The sequence below is a fragment of the Taudactylus pleione genome, unplaced genomic scaffold (genome assembly GCF_031769625.1).
Source record: "Taudactylus pleione unplaced genomic scaffold, aTauple2 ptg000455l, whole genome shotgun sequence".
Classification (NCBI taxonomy): Eukaryota; Metazoa; Chordata; class Amphibia; order Anura; family Myobatrachidae; genus Taudactylus; species Taudactylus pleione.
This window is the reverse complement of record NW_028284857.1, coordinates 937667-955359: the sequence shown is the minus strand read 5'-3', so window position 1 is coordinate 955359 and position 17693 is coordinate 937667. Positions and strand designations below refer to the sequence as shown.

The 17693-nt window shown below is 47.3% G+C and overlaps 1 protein-coding gene across 4 annotated transcripts in view; it reads left to right on the top strand.

Moving 5' to 3' along the window:
- Positions 1-12614, top strand: part of ENTREP3 (endosomal transmembrane epsin interactor 3) — a 31368-nt gene extending 18754 nt beyond the window's left edge. For 3 of the 4 annotated variants that reach the window (XM_088448482.1, XM_088448481.1, XM_088448480.1), the window contains 3 exons: positions 1273-1341; positions 11263-11504; positions 11649-12614. In XM_088448482.1, the coding sequence (XP_088304608.1) occupies positions 1273-1341; positions 11263-11504; positions 11649-11822 (485 nt within the window). In that variant the 3' untranslated portion in view covers positions 11823-12614. The remainder of the gene's footprint in view (positions 1-1272; positions 1342-11262; positions 11505-11648) is intronic. The other variant, XM_088448483.1, reaches the window with a different exon arrangement.
- Positions 12615-17693: the final 5079 nt, after the last annotated feature.

Here is a 17693-nt window from a genome sequence, read left to right as displayed (position 1 = left end):
AGCTGCAGGTGAGCGGGAATCTCCCTTCTCTCATTCAGCGCGCTAGCTGCAGGTGAGCGGGAATCTCCCTTCTCTCAGTCAGCGCGCTAGCTACAGGTGAGCGGGAATCTCCCTTCTGTCATTCAGCGCGCTAGCTACAGGTGAGCGGGAATCTCCCTTCTCTCAGTCAGCGCGTTAGCTACAGGTGAGCGGGAATCTCCCTTCTGTCATTCAGCGTGCTAGCTACAGGTGAGCGGGAATCTCCCTTCTGTCATTCAGCGCGCTAGCTACAGGTGGGCGGGAAACTCCCTTCTCTCATTCAGCGCGCTAGCTACAGGTGAGCGGGAATCTCCCTTCTCTCAGTCAGCGCGCTAGCTACAGGTGAGTGGGAATCTCCCTTCTCTCATTCAGCGCGCTAGCTACAGGTGAGCGGGAATCTCCCTTCTCTCATTCAGCGCGCTAGCTGCAGGTGAGCGGGAATCTCCCTTCTCTCAGTCAGCGCGTTAGCTGCAGGTGAGCGGGAATCTCCCTTCTCTCAGTCAGCGCGTTAGCTGCAGGTGAGCGGGAATCTCCCTTCTGTCATTCAGCGCGCTAGCTACAGGTGGGCGGGAAACTCCCTTCTCTCATTCAGCGCGCTAGCTACAGGTGAGCGGGAATCTCCCTTCTCTCAGTCAGCGCGCTAGCTACAGGGGAGCTGTTACCAGCCTTAGTGTTTGTCACTTGGCCCTACAGAGATGACATCACAGCGTCATGTTATCCCATGAAGATTACGTCGCAACATAATATTGGCGCTGATTCAGAGATGGGCACTGATGCAATTGCAGCTGTGACAATATGCTAATGACTCAGCCGCCGCCCACTGACAGCATCTCGCATCCGCCGCTCGCGTACAGAACCGGAGCCATCGCGCGCGGATCCGGTGGCCATCAGCCTTCTGTGTAACTCTAAGGTGCCGCAGACTCGGCGGTCTCCAGAGATGCAGAGGACTCTCCTGCTGCCAGCAAGGACGCAGCGGCTACTTTATGCACGCCCAGAAAACGGCGTTTAGACGGTCAGACACTCCCGCGTTTCTCTAACCACCCCGTTGCCTCCTCCAAACGCTGACTACCTGTCACTCACTCGGTGATGGATTCCTCTATTTGAGTGTAATCGCAAAACAACCGCTACGCGTGCTCAGTGCGACTTACACGCGTGCGCAATGGCGAACAACCGCTCGGACTGTGTAAATACCGGCATTGTGTATATATCTAAGGTGACCAGGTCACTTTACCTCTCTCTCCGCTCTTCTCTTAGATTTTGGGGACACCGATTACACCAAAGTTGTAGAGGACGACAACGTATCTGTGTCATCTGTGGATACAGGTCAGGATTGGTCCAACCATATAAAATGGGCGCAGTGTAAATGATGATTAAAACCATTTGCGAGTATGGCACATATACCCGGGATAAGATCTGATCTCAAAGGGCGAGTCCAATGCTGGTTGTGCACCGATAACTCCAGCTGTCATGCTAGGACTGTACGTGTGCCCGCCCCGCTCAGAGCGGCTGGGGGGGTGACTGTACTTAGTGACCAGCAGACACACATACATACAGTCCTGACATCACAGCTGGGTGTAACCAGCATTGTATCCCGGGAGCTGTGTATATATCTCATTACATTAGCCAGTACTGTGCTGTGTATCTTAGGTGACTGTACTTAGTGACCAGCAGACACACATACATACAGTCCTGGCCTCACAGCTGGGTATAACCAGCATTGAATCCCGGGAGCTGTGTATATATCTCATTACATTAGCCAGTACTGTGCTGTGTATCTTAGGTGACTGTACTTAGTGACCAGCAGACACACATACATACAGTCCTGGTATCACAGCTGGGAATAACCAGCATTGTATCCCGGGAGCTGTGTATATATCTCATTACATTAGCCAGTATTGTGCTGTGTATCTTAGGTGACTGTACTTAGTGACCAGCAGACACACATACATACAGTCCTGGTATCACAGCTGGGTATAACCAGCATTGTATCCCGGGAGCTGTGTATATATCTCATTACATTAGCCAGTACTGTGCTGTGTATCTTAGGTGACTGTACTTAGTGACCAGCAGACACACATACATACAGTCCTGACATCACAGCTGGGTGTAACCAGCATTGTATCCCGGGAGCTGTGTATATATCTCATTACATTAGCCAGTACTGTGCTGTGTATCTTAGGTGACTGTACTTAGTGACCAGCAGACACACATACATACAGTCCTGGCCTCACAGCTGGGTATAACCAGCATTGAATCCCGGGAGCTGTGTATATATCTCATTACATTAGCCAGTACTGTGCTGTGTATCTTAGGTGACTGTACTTAGTGACCAGCAGACACACATACATACAGTCCTGGTATCACAGCTGGGAATAACCAGCATTGTATCCCGGGAGCTGTGTATATATCTCATTACATTAGCCAGTATTGTGCTGTGTATCTTAGGTGACTGTACTTAGTGACCAGCAGACACACATACATACAGTCCTGGTATCACAGCTGGGTATAACCAGCATTGTATCCCGGGAGCTGTGTATATATCTCATTACATTAGCCAGTACTGTGCTGTGTATCTTAGGTGACTGTACTTAGTGACCAGCAGACACACATATATACAGTCCTGACATCACAGCTGGGTGTAACCAGCATTGTATCCCGGGAGCTGTGTATATATCTCATTACATTAGCCAGTACTGTGCTGTGTATCTTAGGTGACTGTACTTAGTGACCAGCAGACACAGATACATACAGTCCTGACATCACAGCTGGGTATAACCAGCATTGTATCCCGGGAGCTGTGTATATATCTCATTACATTAGCCAGTACTGTGCTGTGTATCTTAGGTGACTGTACTTAGTGACCAGCAGACACACATACATACAGTCCTGGTATCACAGCTGGGTATAACCAGCATTGTATCCCGGGAGCTGTGTATATATCTCATTACATTAGCCAGTACTGTGCTGTGTATCTTAGGTGACTGTACTTAGTGACCAGCAGACACACATACATACAGTCCTGACATCACAGCTGGGTATAACCAGCATTGTATCCCGGGAGCTGTGTATATATCTCATTACATTAGCCAGTACTGTGCTGTGTATCTTAGGTGACTGTACTTAGTGACCAGCAGACACACATACATACAGTCCTGGTATCACAGCTGGGTATAACCAGCATTGTATCCCGGGAGCTGTGTATATATCTCATTACATTAGCCAGTACTGTGCTGTGTATCTTAGGTGACTGTACTTAGTGACCAGCAGACACACATACATACAGTCCTGACATCACAGCTGGGTATAACCAGCATTGTATCCCGGGAGCTGTGTATATATCTCATTACATTAGCCAGTACTGTGCTGTGTATCTTAGGTGACTGTACTTAGTGACCAGCAGACATACATACATACAGTCCTGGTATCACAGCTGGGTATAACCAGCATTGTATCCCGGGAGCTGTGTATATATCTCATTACATTAGCCAGTACTGTGCTGTGTATCTTAGGTGACTGTACTTAGTGACCAGCAGACACACATATATACAGTCCTGACATCACAGCTGGGTGTAACCAGCATTGTATCCCGGGAGCTGTGTATATATCTCATTACATTAGCCAGTACTGTGCTGTGTATCTTAGGTGACTGTACTTAGTGACCAGCAGACATACATACATACAGTCCTGGCATCACAGCTGGGTATAACCAGCATTGTATCCCGGGAGCTGTGTATATATCTCATTACATTAGCCAGTACTGTGCTGTGTATCTTAGGTGACTGTACTTAGTGACCAGCAGACACACATACATACAGTCCTGACATCACAGCTGGGTGTAACCAGCATTGTATCCCGGGAGCTGTGTATATATCTCATTACATTAGCCAGTACTGTGCTGTGTATATTAGGTGACTGTACTTAGTGACCAGCAGACACACATACATACAGTCCTGGTATCACAGCTGGGTATAACCAGCATTGTATCCCGGGAGCTGTGTATATATCTCATTACATTAGCCAGTACTGTGCTGTGTATCTTAGGTGACTGTACTTAGTGACCAGCAGACACACATATATACAGTCCTGACATCACAGCTGGGTGTAACCAGCATTGTATCCCGGGAGCTGTGTATATATCTCATTACATTAGCCAGTACTGTGCTGTGTATCTTAGGTGACTGTACTTAGTGACCAGCAGACACACATACATACAGTCCTGACATCACAGCTGGGTATAACCAGCATTGAATCCCGGGAGCTGTGTATATATCTCATTACATTAGCCAGTACTGTGCTGTGTATCTTAGGTGACTGTACTTAGTGACCAGCAGACACACATACATACAGTCCTGGTATCACAGCTGGGTATAACCAGCATTGTATCCCGGGAGCTGTGTATATATCTCATTACATTAGCCAGTACTGTGCTGTGTATCTTAGGTGACTGTACTTAGTGACCAGCAGACACACATACATACAGTCCTGGCATCACAGCTGGGTATAACCAGCATTGTATCCCGGGAGCTGTGTATATATCTCATTACATTAGCCAGTACTGTGCTGTGTATCTTAGGTGACTGTACTTAGTGACCAGCAGACACACATATATACAGTCCTGACATCACAGCTGGGTATAACCAGCATTGTATCCCGGGAGCTGTGTATATATCTCATTACATTAGCCAGTACTGTGCTGTGTATCTTAGGTGACTGTACTTAGTGACCAGCAGACACACATATATACAGTCCTGGTATCACAGCTGGGTATAACCAGCATTGTATCCCGGGAGCTGTGTATATATCTCATTACATTAGCCAGTACTGTGCTGTGTATATTAGGTGACTGTACTTAGTGACCAGCAGACACACATATATACAGTCCTGACATCACAGCTGGGTATAACCAGCATTGTATCCCGGGAGCTGTGTATATATCTCATTACATTAGCCAGTACTGTGCTGTGTATCTTAGGTGACTGTACTTAGTGACCAGCAGACACACATATATACAGTCCTGGTATCACAGCTGGGTATAACCAGCATTGTATCCCGGGAGCTGTGTATATATCTCATTACATTAGCCAGTACTGTGCTGTGTATCTTAGGTGACTGTACTTAGTGACCAGCAGACACACATACATACAGTCCTGACATCACAGCTGGGTATAACCAGCATTGTATCCCGGGAGCTGTGTATATATCTCATTACATTAGCCAGTACTGTGCTGTGTATCTTAGGTGACTGTACTTAGTGACCAGCAGACACACATACATACAGTCCTGACATCACAGCTGGGTATAACCAGCATTGTATCCCGGGAGCTGTGTATATATCTCATTACATTAGCCAGTACTGTGCTGTGTATCTTAGGTGACTGTACTTAGTGACCAGCAGACATACATACATACAGTCCTGGTATCACAGCTGGGTATAACCAGCATTGTATCCCGGGAGCTGTGTATATATCTCATTACATTAGCCAGTACTGTGCTGTGTATCTTAGGTGACTGTACTTAGTGACCAGCAGACACACATATATACAGTCCTGACATCACAGCTGGGTGTAACCAGCATTGTATCCCGGGAGCTGTGTATATATCTCATTACATTAGCCAGTACTGTGCTGTGTATCTTAGGTGACTGTACTTAGTGACCAGCAGACATACATACATACAGTCCTGGCATCACAGCTGGGTATAACCAGCATTGTATCCCGGGAGCTGTGTATATATCTCATTACATTAGCCAGTACTGTGCTGTGTATCTTAGGTGACTGTACTTAGTGACCAGCAGACACACATACATACAGTCCTGACATCACAGCTGGGTGTAACCAGCATTGTATCCCGGGAGCTGTGTATATATCTCATTACATTAGCCAGTACTGTGCTGTGTATATTAGGTGACTGTACTTAGTGACCAGCAGACACACATACATACAGTCCTGGTATCACAGCTGGGTATAACCAGCATTGTATCCCGGGAGCTGTGTATATATCTCATTACATTAGCCAGTACTGTGCTGTGTATCTTAGGTGACTGTACTTAGTGACCAGCAGACACACATATATACAGTCCTGACATCACAGCTGGGTGTAACCAGCATTGTATCCCGGGAGCTGTGTATATATCTCATTACATTAGCCAGTACTGTGCTGTGTATCTTAGGTGACTGTACTTAGTGACCAGCAGACACACATACATACAGTCCTGACATCACAGCTGGGTATAACCAGCATTGAATCCCGGGAGCTGTGTATATATCTCATTACATTAGCCAGTACTGTGCTGTGTATCTTAGGTGACTGTACTTAGTGACCAGCAGACACACATACATACAGTCCTGGCATCACAGCTGGGTATAACCAGCATTGTATCCCGGGAGCTGTGTATATATCTCATTACATTAGCCAGTACTGTGCTGTGTATCTTAGGTGACTGTACTTAGTGACCAGCAGACACACATATATACAGTCCTGACATCACAGCTGGGTATAACCAGCATTGTATCCCGGGAGCTGTGTATATATCTCATTACATTAGCCAGTACTGTGCTGTGTATCTTAGGTGACTGTACTTAGTGACCAGCAGACACACATATATACAGTCCTGGTATCACAGCTGGGTATAACCAGCATTGTATCCCGGGAGCTGTGTATATATCTCATTACATTAGCCAGTACTGTGCTGTGTATATTAGGTGACTGTACTTAGTGACCAGCAGACACACATATATACAGTCCTGACATCACAGCTGGGTATAACCAGCATTGTATCCCGGGAGCTGTGTATATATCTCATTACATTAGCCAGTACTGTGCTGTGTATCTTAGGTGACTGTACTTAGTGACCAGCAGACACACATATATACAGTCCTGGTATCACAGCTGGGTATAACCAGCATTGTATCCCGGGAGCTGTGTATATATCTCATTACATTAGCCAGTACTGTGCTGTGTATCTTAGGTGACTGTACTTAGTGACCAGCAGACACACATACATACAGTCCTGACATCACAGCTGGGTATAACCAGCATTGTATTCCGGGAGCTGTGTATATATCTCATTACATTAGCCAGTATTGTGCTGTGTATCTTAGGTGACTGTACTTAGTGACCAGCAGACACACATATATACAGTCCTGGTATCACAGCTGGGTATAACCAGCATTGTATCCCGGGAGCTGTGTATATATCTCATTACATTAGCCAGTACTGTGCTGTGTATATTAGGTGACTGTACTTAGTGACCAGCAGACTCACATATATACAGTCCTGACATGACAGCTGGGTATAACCAGCATTGTATCCCGGGAGCTGTGTATATATCTCATTACATTAGCCAGTACTGTGCTGTGTATCTTAGGTGACTGTACTTAGTGACCAGCAGACACACATACATACAGTCCTGGCATCACAGCTGGGTATAACCAGCATTGTATCCCGGGAGCTGTGTATATATCTCATTACATTAGCCAGTACTGTGCTGTGTATCTTAGGTGACTGTACTTAGTGACCAGCAGACACACATACATACAGTCCTGACATCACAGCTGGGTATAACCAGCATTGTATCCCGGGAGCTGTGTATATATCTCATTACATTAGCCAGTACTGTGCTGTGTATCTTAGGTGACTGTACTTAGTGACCAGCAGACACACATATATACAGTCCTGGTATCACAGCTGGGTATAACCAGCATTGTATCCCGGGAGCTGTGTATATATCTCATTACATTAGCCAGTACTGTGCTGTGTATATTAGGTGACTGTACTTAGTGACCAGCAGACACACATACATACAGTCCTGGTATCACAGCTGGGTATAACCAGCATTGTATCCCGGGAGCTGTGTATATATCTCATTACATTAGCCAGTACTGTGCTGTGTATCTTAGGTGACTGTACTTAGTGACCAGCAGACACACATACATACAGTCCTGACATCACAGCTGGGTATAACCAGCATTGTATCCCGGGAGCTGTGTATATATCTCATTACATTAGCCAGTACTGTGCTGTGTATATTAGGTGACTGTACTTAGTGACCAGCAGACACAGATACATACAGTCCTGACATCACAGCTGGGTATAACCAGCATTGTATCCCGGGAGCTGTGTATATATCTCATTACATTAGCCAGTACTGTGCTGTGTATCTTAGGTGACTGTACTTAGTGACCAGCAGACACACATACATACAGTCCTGGTATCACAGCTGGGTATAACCAGCATTGTATCCCGGGAGCTGTGTATATATCTCATTACATTAGCCAGTACTGTGCTGTGTATCTTAGGTGACTGTACTTAGTGACCAGCAGACACACATACATACAGTCCTGGTATCACAGCTGGGTATAACCAGCATTGTATCCCGGGAGCTGTGTATATATCTCATTACATTAGCCAGTACTGTGCTGTGTATCTTAGGTGACTATACTTAGTGACCAGCAGACACACATACATACAGTCCTGACATCACAGCTGGGTATAACCAGCATTGTATCCCGGGAGCTGTGTATATATCTCATTACATTAGCCAGTACTGTGCTGTGTATCTTAGGTGACTGTACTTAGTGACCAGCAGACACACATACATACAGTCCTGGTATCACAGCTGGGTATCACCAGCATTGTATCCCGGGAGCTGTGTATATATCTCATTACATTAGCCAGTACTGTGCTGTGTATCTTAGGTGACTGTACTTAGTGACCAGCAGACACACATACATACAGTCCTGGTATCACAGCTGGGTATAACCAGCATTGTATCCCGGGAGCTGTGTATATATCTCATTACATTAGCCAGTACTGTGCTGTGTATCTTAGGTGACTGTACTTAGTGACCAGCAGACACACATATATACAGTCCTGACATCACAGCTGGGTATAACCAGCATTGTATTCCGGGAGCTGTGTATATATCTCATTACATTAGCCAGTACTGTGCTGTGTATCTTAGGTGACTGTACTTAGTGACCAGCAGACACACATACATACAGTCCTGGCATCACAGCTGGGAATAACCAGCATTGTATCCCGGGAGCTGTGTATACATCTCATTACATTAGCCAGTACTGTGCTGTGTATCTTAGGTGACTGTACTTAGTGACCAGCAGACATACATACATACAGTCCTGACATCACAGCTGGGTATAACCAGCATTGTATCCCGGGAGCTGTGTATATATCTCATTACATTAGCCAGTACTGTGCTGTGTATCTTAGGTGACTGTACTTAGTGACCAGCAGACACACATACATACAGTCCTGACATCACAGCTGGGTATAACCAGCATTGTATCCCGGGAGCTGTGTATATATCTCATTACATTAGCCAGTACTGTGCTGTGTATCTTAGGTGACTGTACTTAGTGACCAGCAGACACAGATACATACAGTCCTGACATCACAGCTGGGTATAACCAGCATTGTATCCCGGGAGCTGTGTATTCTCTCATTACATTAGCCAGTACTGTGCTGTGTATCTTAGGTGACTGTACTCAGTGACCAGCAGACACACATACATACAGTCCTGGTATCACAGCTGGGTATAACCAGCATTGTATCCCGGGAGCTGTGTTTTCTCTCATTACATTAGCCAGTACTGTGCTGTGTATCTTAGGTGACTGTACTCAGTGACCAGCAGACACACATACATACAGTCCTGGTATCACAGCTGGGTATAACCAGCATTGTATCCCGGGAGCTGTGTATATATCTCATTACATTAGCCAGTACTGTGCTGTGTATCTTAGGTGACTGTACTTAGTGACCAGCAGACACACATACATACAGTCCTGACATCACAGCTGGGTGTAACCAGCATTGTATCCCGGGAGCTGTGTATATATCTCATTACATTAGCCAGTACTGTGCTGTGTATCTTAGGTGACTGTACTTAGTGACCAGCAGACATACATACATACAGTCCTGGTATCACAGCTGGGTATAACCAGCATTGTATCCCGGGAGCTGTGTATATATCTCATTACATTAGCCAGTACTGTGCTGTGTATCTTAGGTGACTGTACTTAGTGACCAGCAGACACACATACATACAGTCCTGGTATCACAGCTGGGTGTAACCAGCATTGTATACCGGGAGCTGTGTATATATCTCATTACATTAGCCAGTACTGTGCTGTGTATCTTAGGTGACTGTACTTAGTGACCAGCAGACACACATACATACAGTCCTGGCATCACAGCTGGGTATAACCAGCATTGTATACCGGGAGCTGTGTATATATCTCATTACATTAGCCAGTACTGTGCTGTGTATCTTAGGTGACTGTACTTAGTGACCAGCAGACACACATACATACAGTCCTGGTATCACAGCTGGGTATCACCAGCATTGTATCCCGGGAGCTGTGTATATATCTCATTACATTAGCCAGTACTGTGCTGTGTATCTTAGGTGACTGTACTTAGTGACCAGCAGACACACATACATACAGTCCTGGTATCACAGCTGGGTATAACCAGCATTGTATCCCGGGAGCTGTGTATATATCTCATTACATTAGCCAGTACTGTGCTGTGTATCTTAGGTGATTGGATTATATACAGTATAATTAGAGTTATTTGTGTTACAGCATCACCTCTTCCCCGAGTATTATTAGGGATTGAAGCTACATGCTAGCGGAGAGCACACAGTCATTGTTATGTATAGGTTCTGTGGTCACCGTATGTTGGTCGTCCCCCTCTGATCATTGGTATAAGCTGGACTCTGACCAGTATTGCTTGTATTTTACATCCTTAGTCTTCATTCTAGCTCCCTGCCCCTGTCACAGCCCGGTGCAGTTCCTCTGTCCTGCCTGGGGTGTCGCTCTCTGCTCTGATGCTTCTAGTACACTCAGGCCTGTATCTCAGCAGTCTGTTGCATCAGCTGAGTGTGCTAGAAGCACCAGAGCAGAGAGCGACACCCCAGGCAGGGAAGAGGAACTGCACGGGCTGTGACAGGTGCAGGGTGCTAGAATGAACATTGCATTATTGTGGAAATTAATATTACATGTTGTTATACACAGCAACGTGAATTAGCAGCGCACTGATTATCTGTATTTATTGGGTGAAAAAGAGAGTGAGCAGGTCCCGATGGACTAGTCCTAATGGTGCATATCCTGGTAAACCTTTCCCGTACTCAGCTCTTACTGCGCAGAGCATATAACGAGTCACAGGACTCCCCCATAACCCGAACGTGAGGGGTTTATGATGTGACATGTGGTCTTTGTCCCGCAGCTCTCTGCGCGGAGCCCGGTCTGCACAGACTGCGGCTGCCTGGCTCACCCAGTCTCTTCCGCACAAGCTCAGGGGGGAAGAGCAGATTCCACTTACCGCACAAGACGGTTCAGCGACTCTCCAGGGGTGGGGCCCTGTCTCTGGGAGACCTGAAGGGAGGGCGTAACACACGGGTGCTGGTGGCAAGATTCCTGCACCGATCCCGGAGAAGCTTGAAGGAGGGAGGAGACAACTCCAAGCAGGTGAGAGTTGGTCTACACATGACCCTGAGGTGTCCACTACTTCTCTCTGGCCCATCCTTCGGGGTTTATTATGAGTTTAATGAGTTGTTTTAGGAATTGGCGTTGTTAATGGGTCATTTTTCTTCCACTTTTGCCTCTTCTCAGACTCTTAAAAGTCCTCTTTCTGTTGATAATGAAAGACCCCAAGTTGGGATGTCCTTGCAGAGCTGTGGAGACCTGAGCTCGACTTCCTCTCTCCGACGTCTCCTGTCCACCAGTCGACGGGGGAACAGACGCCCTCACAGCCTGAACGGGATGTACAAAGAAAGCGCCGTGTAAAGAGACTGTCCCTCCAGCGACGTGCAGCCACTGGCCACATCTCACATATTATGGACAAAGTGACTTTGGAACAGCACAGAACCCTATCCGTGCCAATGACTGGCTGGTGGCACCTCACAGAGCATTGCACCAGGGGATGACCGCGCAAGAAGTGACCTTCTAGTGCCCTGATTCTATCCCGATTGTTGGACCTGTATCCCCACAATGTTCCCAAACAATTCAATTCACCAAATCCAGGCACTGTCCCTTGGCTTTGCATGTTAATTTATTCTGTGCCCCGAAGTCCAAAGTTTCTGCTATTGAAGGGCTAACACCAACCTGGCCTGTGTACCCATACCCTGTATGATAAGCACATTGCTTCTGTGAATGTTTTGTTTTCACTAATACATCCAATGACCCACATTTTGCTTTTTAAAGTATTTTTGTGGTTTAGGCGGGACTGTCAGAGGGTAGGATGTGGTTTGAGAGGTCAAAAGAGATACTATGGGTTAGGTTTGGCAGAGAGAGGAACATACTTTGAGTTGGCTTGGCTGGGGTAGAGGATATGTTGTCGTTTGGGTTAGGCTGAGAAGGACATCGTGCTCTGGTTGTAATTGGCAGGGGAGAATATTCTTTGGGTTCTGTGGTGGCTTCCATCTGAAGAGCATCATCTGGGTTGTTGTGTGGCATGGTGGAGTATACGGTATACTGTGAGTTGTCATGTGCCAGGGTGGGAGACCGATCATCAGCTGTAGATAAGATATGCTCCGAGTTACAGAGATGCTGGGATGGAGGAGATTCTCTGAGCTGTGGTGGGATGGAAGGGATTCTCTGGGGGTGGGGTGTGGTGGCATGAAGGACTTAGGCTGGGATGTGGTGGGACGGAGGATATACTCTGGAGTGTGGTGGGATGAAAGATATTTGCTGTGGTGGGATGGAGGACTAACGCTGGGGTGTGGTGGGATTGATGACAAACGCTGGGGTGTAGGGGATGGAGGACAAACGCTGGGATGTGGTGGGATGGAGGACATACACTGGGGTGTGGTGGGATGGAGGACAAATGCTGGGGTGTGGTGGGATGGAGGACATATGCTGGGGTGTGGTGGGATGGAGGACATATGCTGGGGTGTGGTGGGATGGAGGACATATGCTGGGGTGTGGGGGATGGAGGACAAATGCTGGGGTGGGGTGGGATGGAGGATAAACGGGATGCAATCGGGAAGCCGGCTGACGTAAGCCCGACAGCCGGCTTCCTGGGGAGGGTTAAATGACAGGTGACTGAATCTAGACGCCTGTCATATCATACCGCTTCCGGATAAACGCTGGGATGTAGTGAGCTGGTATGGTGTACATACTCTGGGGTGTGGTGGGATGGAGGACACACTCTGGGTCGTGTGGTGGGATGGAGGATAATCGCTGGGATGTGGTGAGCTGGGATGGTGTACATACTCTGGGGTGTGGTGGGATGGAGGACACACTCTGGGTCGAGTGGCGGGATGGAGGACATGCAATGGGGTGTGGTGGGATGGAGGACACACTCTGGGGTGTGGTGGGATGGAGGACATACTCTGGAATGTGGTGGGATGGAGGATAAACACTGGGATGTGGTGAGCTGGGATGGTGTACATACTCTGCGGTGTGGTGGGATGGAGGTCACACTCTGGGTCGTGTGTTGGGATGGAGGACACACTCTGGGGTGTGGTGGGATGGAGGACACACTCTGGGGTGTGGTGGGATGGAGGACACACTCTGGGGTGTGGTGGGATGGAGGACATATTCTGGAATGTGGTGGGATGGAGGATAAACGGGATGCAATCGGGAAGCCAGCTGACGTAAGCCCGACAGCCAGCTTCCCGGGGAGGGTTAAATGACAGGCGACTGAATCTAGACGCCTGTCATATCATACCGCTTCCGGATAAACGCTGGGATGTGGTGAGCTGGGATGGTGTACACACTCTGGGTCGTGTGGTGGGATGGAGGACACACTCCGGGTCGTGTGGTGGGATGGAGGACACACTCCGGGTCGTGTGGTGGGATGGAGGACACACTCTGGGGTGTGGTGGGATGGGGGACACACTCTGGGGTGTGGTGGGATGGAGGACACACTGGGTCGTGTGGTGGGATGGAGGACACACTCTGGGTCGTGGTTGGATGGAGGACACACTCTGGGTCGTGGTTGGATGGAGGACACACTCTGGGTCGTGGTTGGATGGAGGACACACTCTGGGCTGTGGTTGGATGGAGGACACACTCTGGGCTGTGGTTGGATGGAGAACACACTCTGGGCTGTGGTTGGATGGAGGACACACTCTGGGCTGTGGTGGGATGTGAGCTGGGATGGTGTACATAATGTGGGTAAATGGGAATTGAAGTTATACACATGCTGTGAGGTAGTGTAGAGATGGTGGGGGCATACTCTGCTTTGTGGACTACCAGGCCAGGGGATATGCTCCACTGTATGGTGGTCCCGGTTAGAGGCTATGCTTTCAGTCATGGTGGAATGGGATAGAAGGCAGGCTCAGGGTTGTGGAGGGACAGGGTTGATAAAAACATGCTGTGTGATGGGATAGACCAGGAGAACAAAGTGAGATTGTGCGGTGTGGTGGGACATAGGAGGACATAATAATGTTAATTTTTGTTTTTTAGCTATAAATTCAGGCAATCAAAGTTTTTGTTACTAATTGATTATGTATATGAGATCTGCCAATCCAATAGGTCAGTTTTCGGAGATAAAATGAAATACCCTGCATTGATTGTAATGCCTGTCCCCAGAGGTTACGCTATCACGCTCTCACCTTATAGGAGCTCTCCATTGTCTGACTGTTTTGTTTTATTTAGGTAATTGGCAACACAGTATAGTGACAGAGGCTTGCATAGCATGGGGGTCCCGTCTGCCGCCTTAAATGTTCTCAGCTAAGCCCCATGCTTTATTATGGTGAGCGCAGATCGTGGCCGCTCTCCAGATGGCGTCACTAAGCCACGACTAACGCGTTTCGTCACAGACCTTTACATGCACTTTGGAGCCTCCTTATTTTCATTTAATAGGTTTTGTACCCGCGGGATTAGTGGTAACTACAGCTAGATGTCTGAATTACGCATTCTAAGCAAATCAAACTGTTTCATCGACAATGATTCTAAACGCGTTTCATGGTATAGTACTATCACTTCTTCAGGATACATGCACCATATAATTAGCAGTATACAAATGAATATTTAAATAAAAGTCAAATAACAAAATTAATTGATCTGCATATACTAATATAAGCCTTTTGGTGGCAGAATGAATAGCAAAAAATATTCAGAATGTTTATCTGTTTTTTTCTTAAACCTTTTGTAATGATCTCACAGTTGAATATGATTTAATGGCATATCTGGGATACCAGGGGAACGATACAACGAGGGTATACGGCTTTGATATCACTTTGATGCTGACCAGTTCTGTCTGAATTGTTGTCTGTATCTTGCAGCATCCTGGAGATCACAAGTGCACTCTGATCATTTACTAACTGCAAAACATACAATGTGTGACTACTTATTAGACTGGGAATGAGTACCCGGCAGGTGTATGTAACATGAGTGAGTACCCGGCAGGTGTATGTAACATGAGTGAGTACCCGGCAGGTGTATGTAACATGAGTGAGTATAGGACAGGTGTAGGTAACATGAGTGAGTACCCGGCAGGTGTAGGTAACATGAGTGAGTACCCGGCAGGTGTAGGTAACATGAGTGAGTACCCGGCAGGTGTAGGTAACATGAGTGAGAATAGGACAGGCGTAGGTAACATGAGTGAGTATAGGACAGGCGTATGTAACATGAGTGAGTATAGGACAGGCGTATGTAACATGAGTGAGTATAGGACAGGCGCATGTAACATGAGTGAGTATAGGGACAGGTGTATGTAACATGAGTGAGTATAGGGACAGGTGTATGTAACATGAGTGAGTATCAGGCAGGTGCATGTAACATGAGTGAGTATAGGACAGGTATAGGTAACATGAGTGAGTATAGGACAAGTGTAGGTAACATGAGTGAGTATAGGACAGGTGTAGGTAACATGAGTGAGTATAGGACAGGCGTAGGTAACATGAGTGAGTACTCGGCAGGCGTAGGTAACATGAGTGAGTACTCGGCAGGCGTAGGTAACATGAGTGAGTATAGGACAGGTGTATGTAACATGAGTGAGTATAGGACAGGTGTAGGTAACATGAGTGAGTACCCGGCAGGTGTATGTAACATGAGTGAGTATAAGACAGGTGTAGGTAACATGAGTGAGTACCTGGCAGGTGTATGTAACATGAGTGAGTATAGGACAGGTGTAGGTAACCGGAGTGAGTACCTGGCAGGTGTAGGTAACCGGAGTGAGTACCTGGCAGGTGTAGGTAACATGAGTGAGTACCCGGCATGTGTATGTAACATGAGTGAGTACCGGACAGGTGTAGGTAACACGAGGGAGTATAGGACAGGTGTAGGTAACACGAGGGAGTATAGGCCTAGTGTAGGTGACACGAATGAGTATAGGCCTAGTGTAGGTGACACGAGTGAGTATAGGCCTAGTGTAGGTGACACGAGTGAGTACCCGGCAGGTGTAGGTGACACGAGTGAGTATAGGACAGGTGTAGGTGACACGAGGGAGTATAGGACAGGTGTAGGTGACACGAGGGAGTATAGGACAGGTGTAGGTGACACGAGGGAGTATAGGACAGGTGTAGGTGACACGAGGGAGTATAGGACAGGTGTAGGTGACACGAGGGAGTATAGGACAGGGGTAGGTGACACGAGGGAGTATAGGACAGGGGTAGGTGACACGAGTGAGTATAGGACAGGCGTAGGTGACACGAGTGAGTATAGGACAGGTATAGGTGACACAAGTATAGGCCTAGTGTAGGTGACACGAGTGAGTATAGGACAGGTATAGGTGACACGAGTGAGTATAGGACAGGTACATGAGGGAGTATCAGTAAGGTGCATGTAACACGAGTGAGTATAGGACAGGTGTAGGTGGCACGAGTGAGTATAGGACAGGTGTAGGTAACATGAGTGAGTATAGGCCTAGTGTAGGTGACACGAGTGAGTATAGGACAGGTGTAGGTAACACGAGTGAGTATAGGCCTAGTGTAGGACAGGTGTAGGTAACATGAGTGAGTATAGGACAGGTGTAGGTGACACGAGTGAGTATAGGACAGGTGTAGGTGACACGAGTGAGTATAGGACAGGTGTAGGTGACACGAGTGAGTATAGGACAGGTACATGAGGGAGTATAGGACAGGTGTAGGTGACACGAGTGCATATAGGACAGGTGTAGGTGACACGAGTGAGTATAGGACAGGTACATGAGGGAGTATCAGTAAGGTGCATGTAACACGAGTGAGTATAGGACAGGTGTAGGTGGCACGAGGGAGTATAGGACAGGTGTAGGTAACACGAGTGAGTATAGGCCTAGTATAGGACAGGTGTAGGTGGCACGAGGGAGTATAGGACAGGTGTAGGTAACACGAGTGAGTATAGGCCTAGTGTAGGACAGGTGTAGGTGACACGAGTGAGTATAGGACAGGTGTAGGTGACACGTGAGTATAGGACAGGTGTAGGTGACACGAGTGAGTATAGGACAGGTACATGAGGGAGTATCCGTAAGGTGCATGTAACACGAGTGAGTATAGGACAGGTGTAGGTGGCACGAGTGAGTATAGGACAGGTACATGAGGGAGTATCAGTAAGGTGCATGTAACACGAGTGAGTATAGGACAGGTGTAGGTGGCACGAGTGAGTATAGGACAGGTGTAGGTAACACGAGTGAGTATAGGCCTAGTGTAGGTGACACGAGTGAGTATAGGACAGGTACATGAGGGAGTATCAGTAAGGTGCATGTAACACGAGTGAGTATAGGCCTAATGT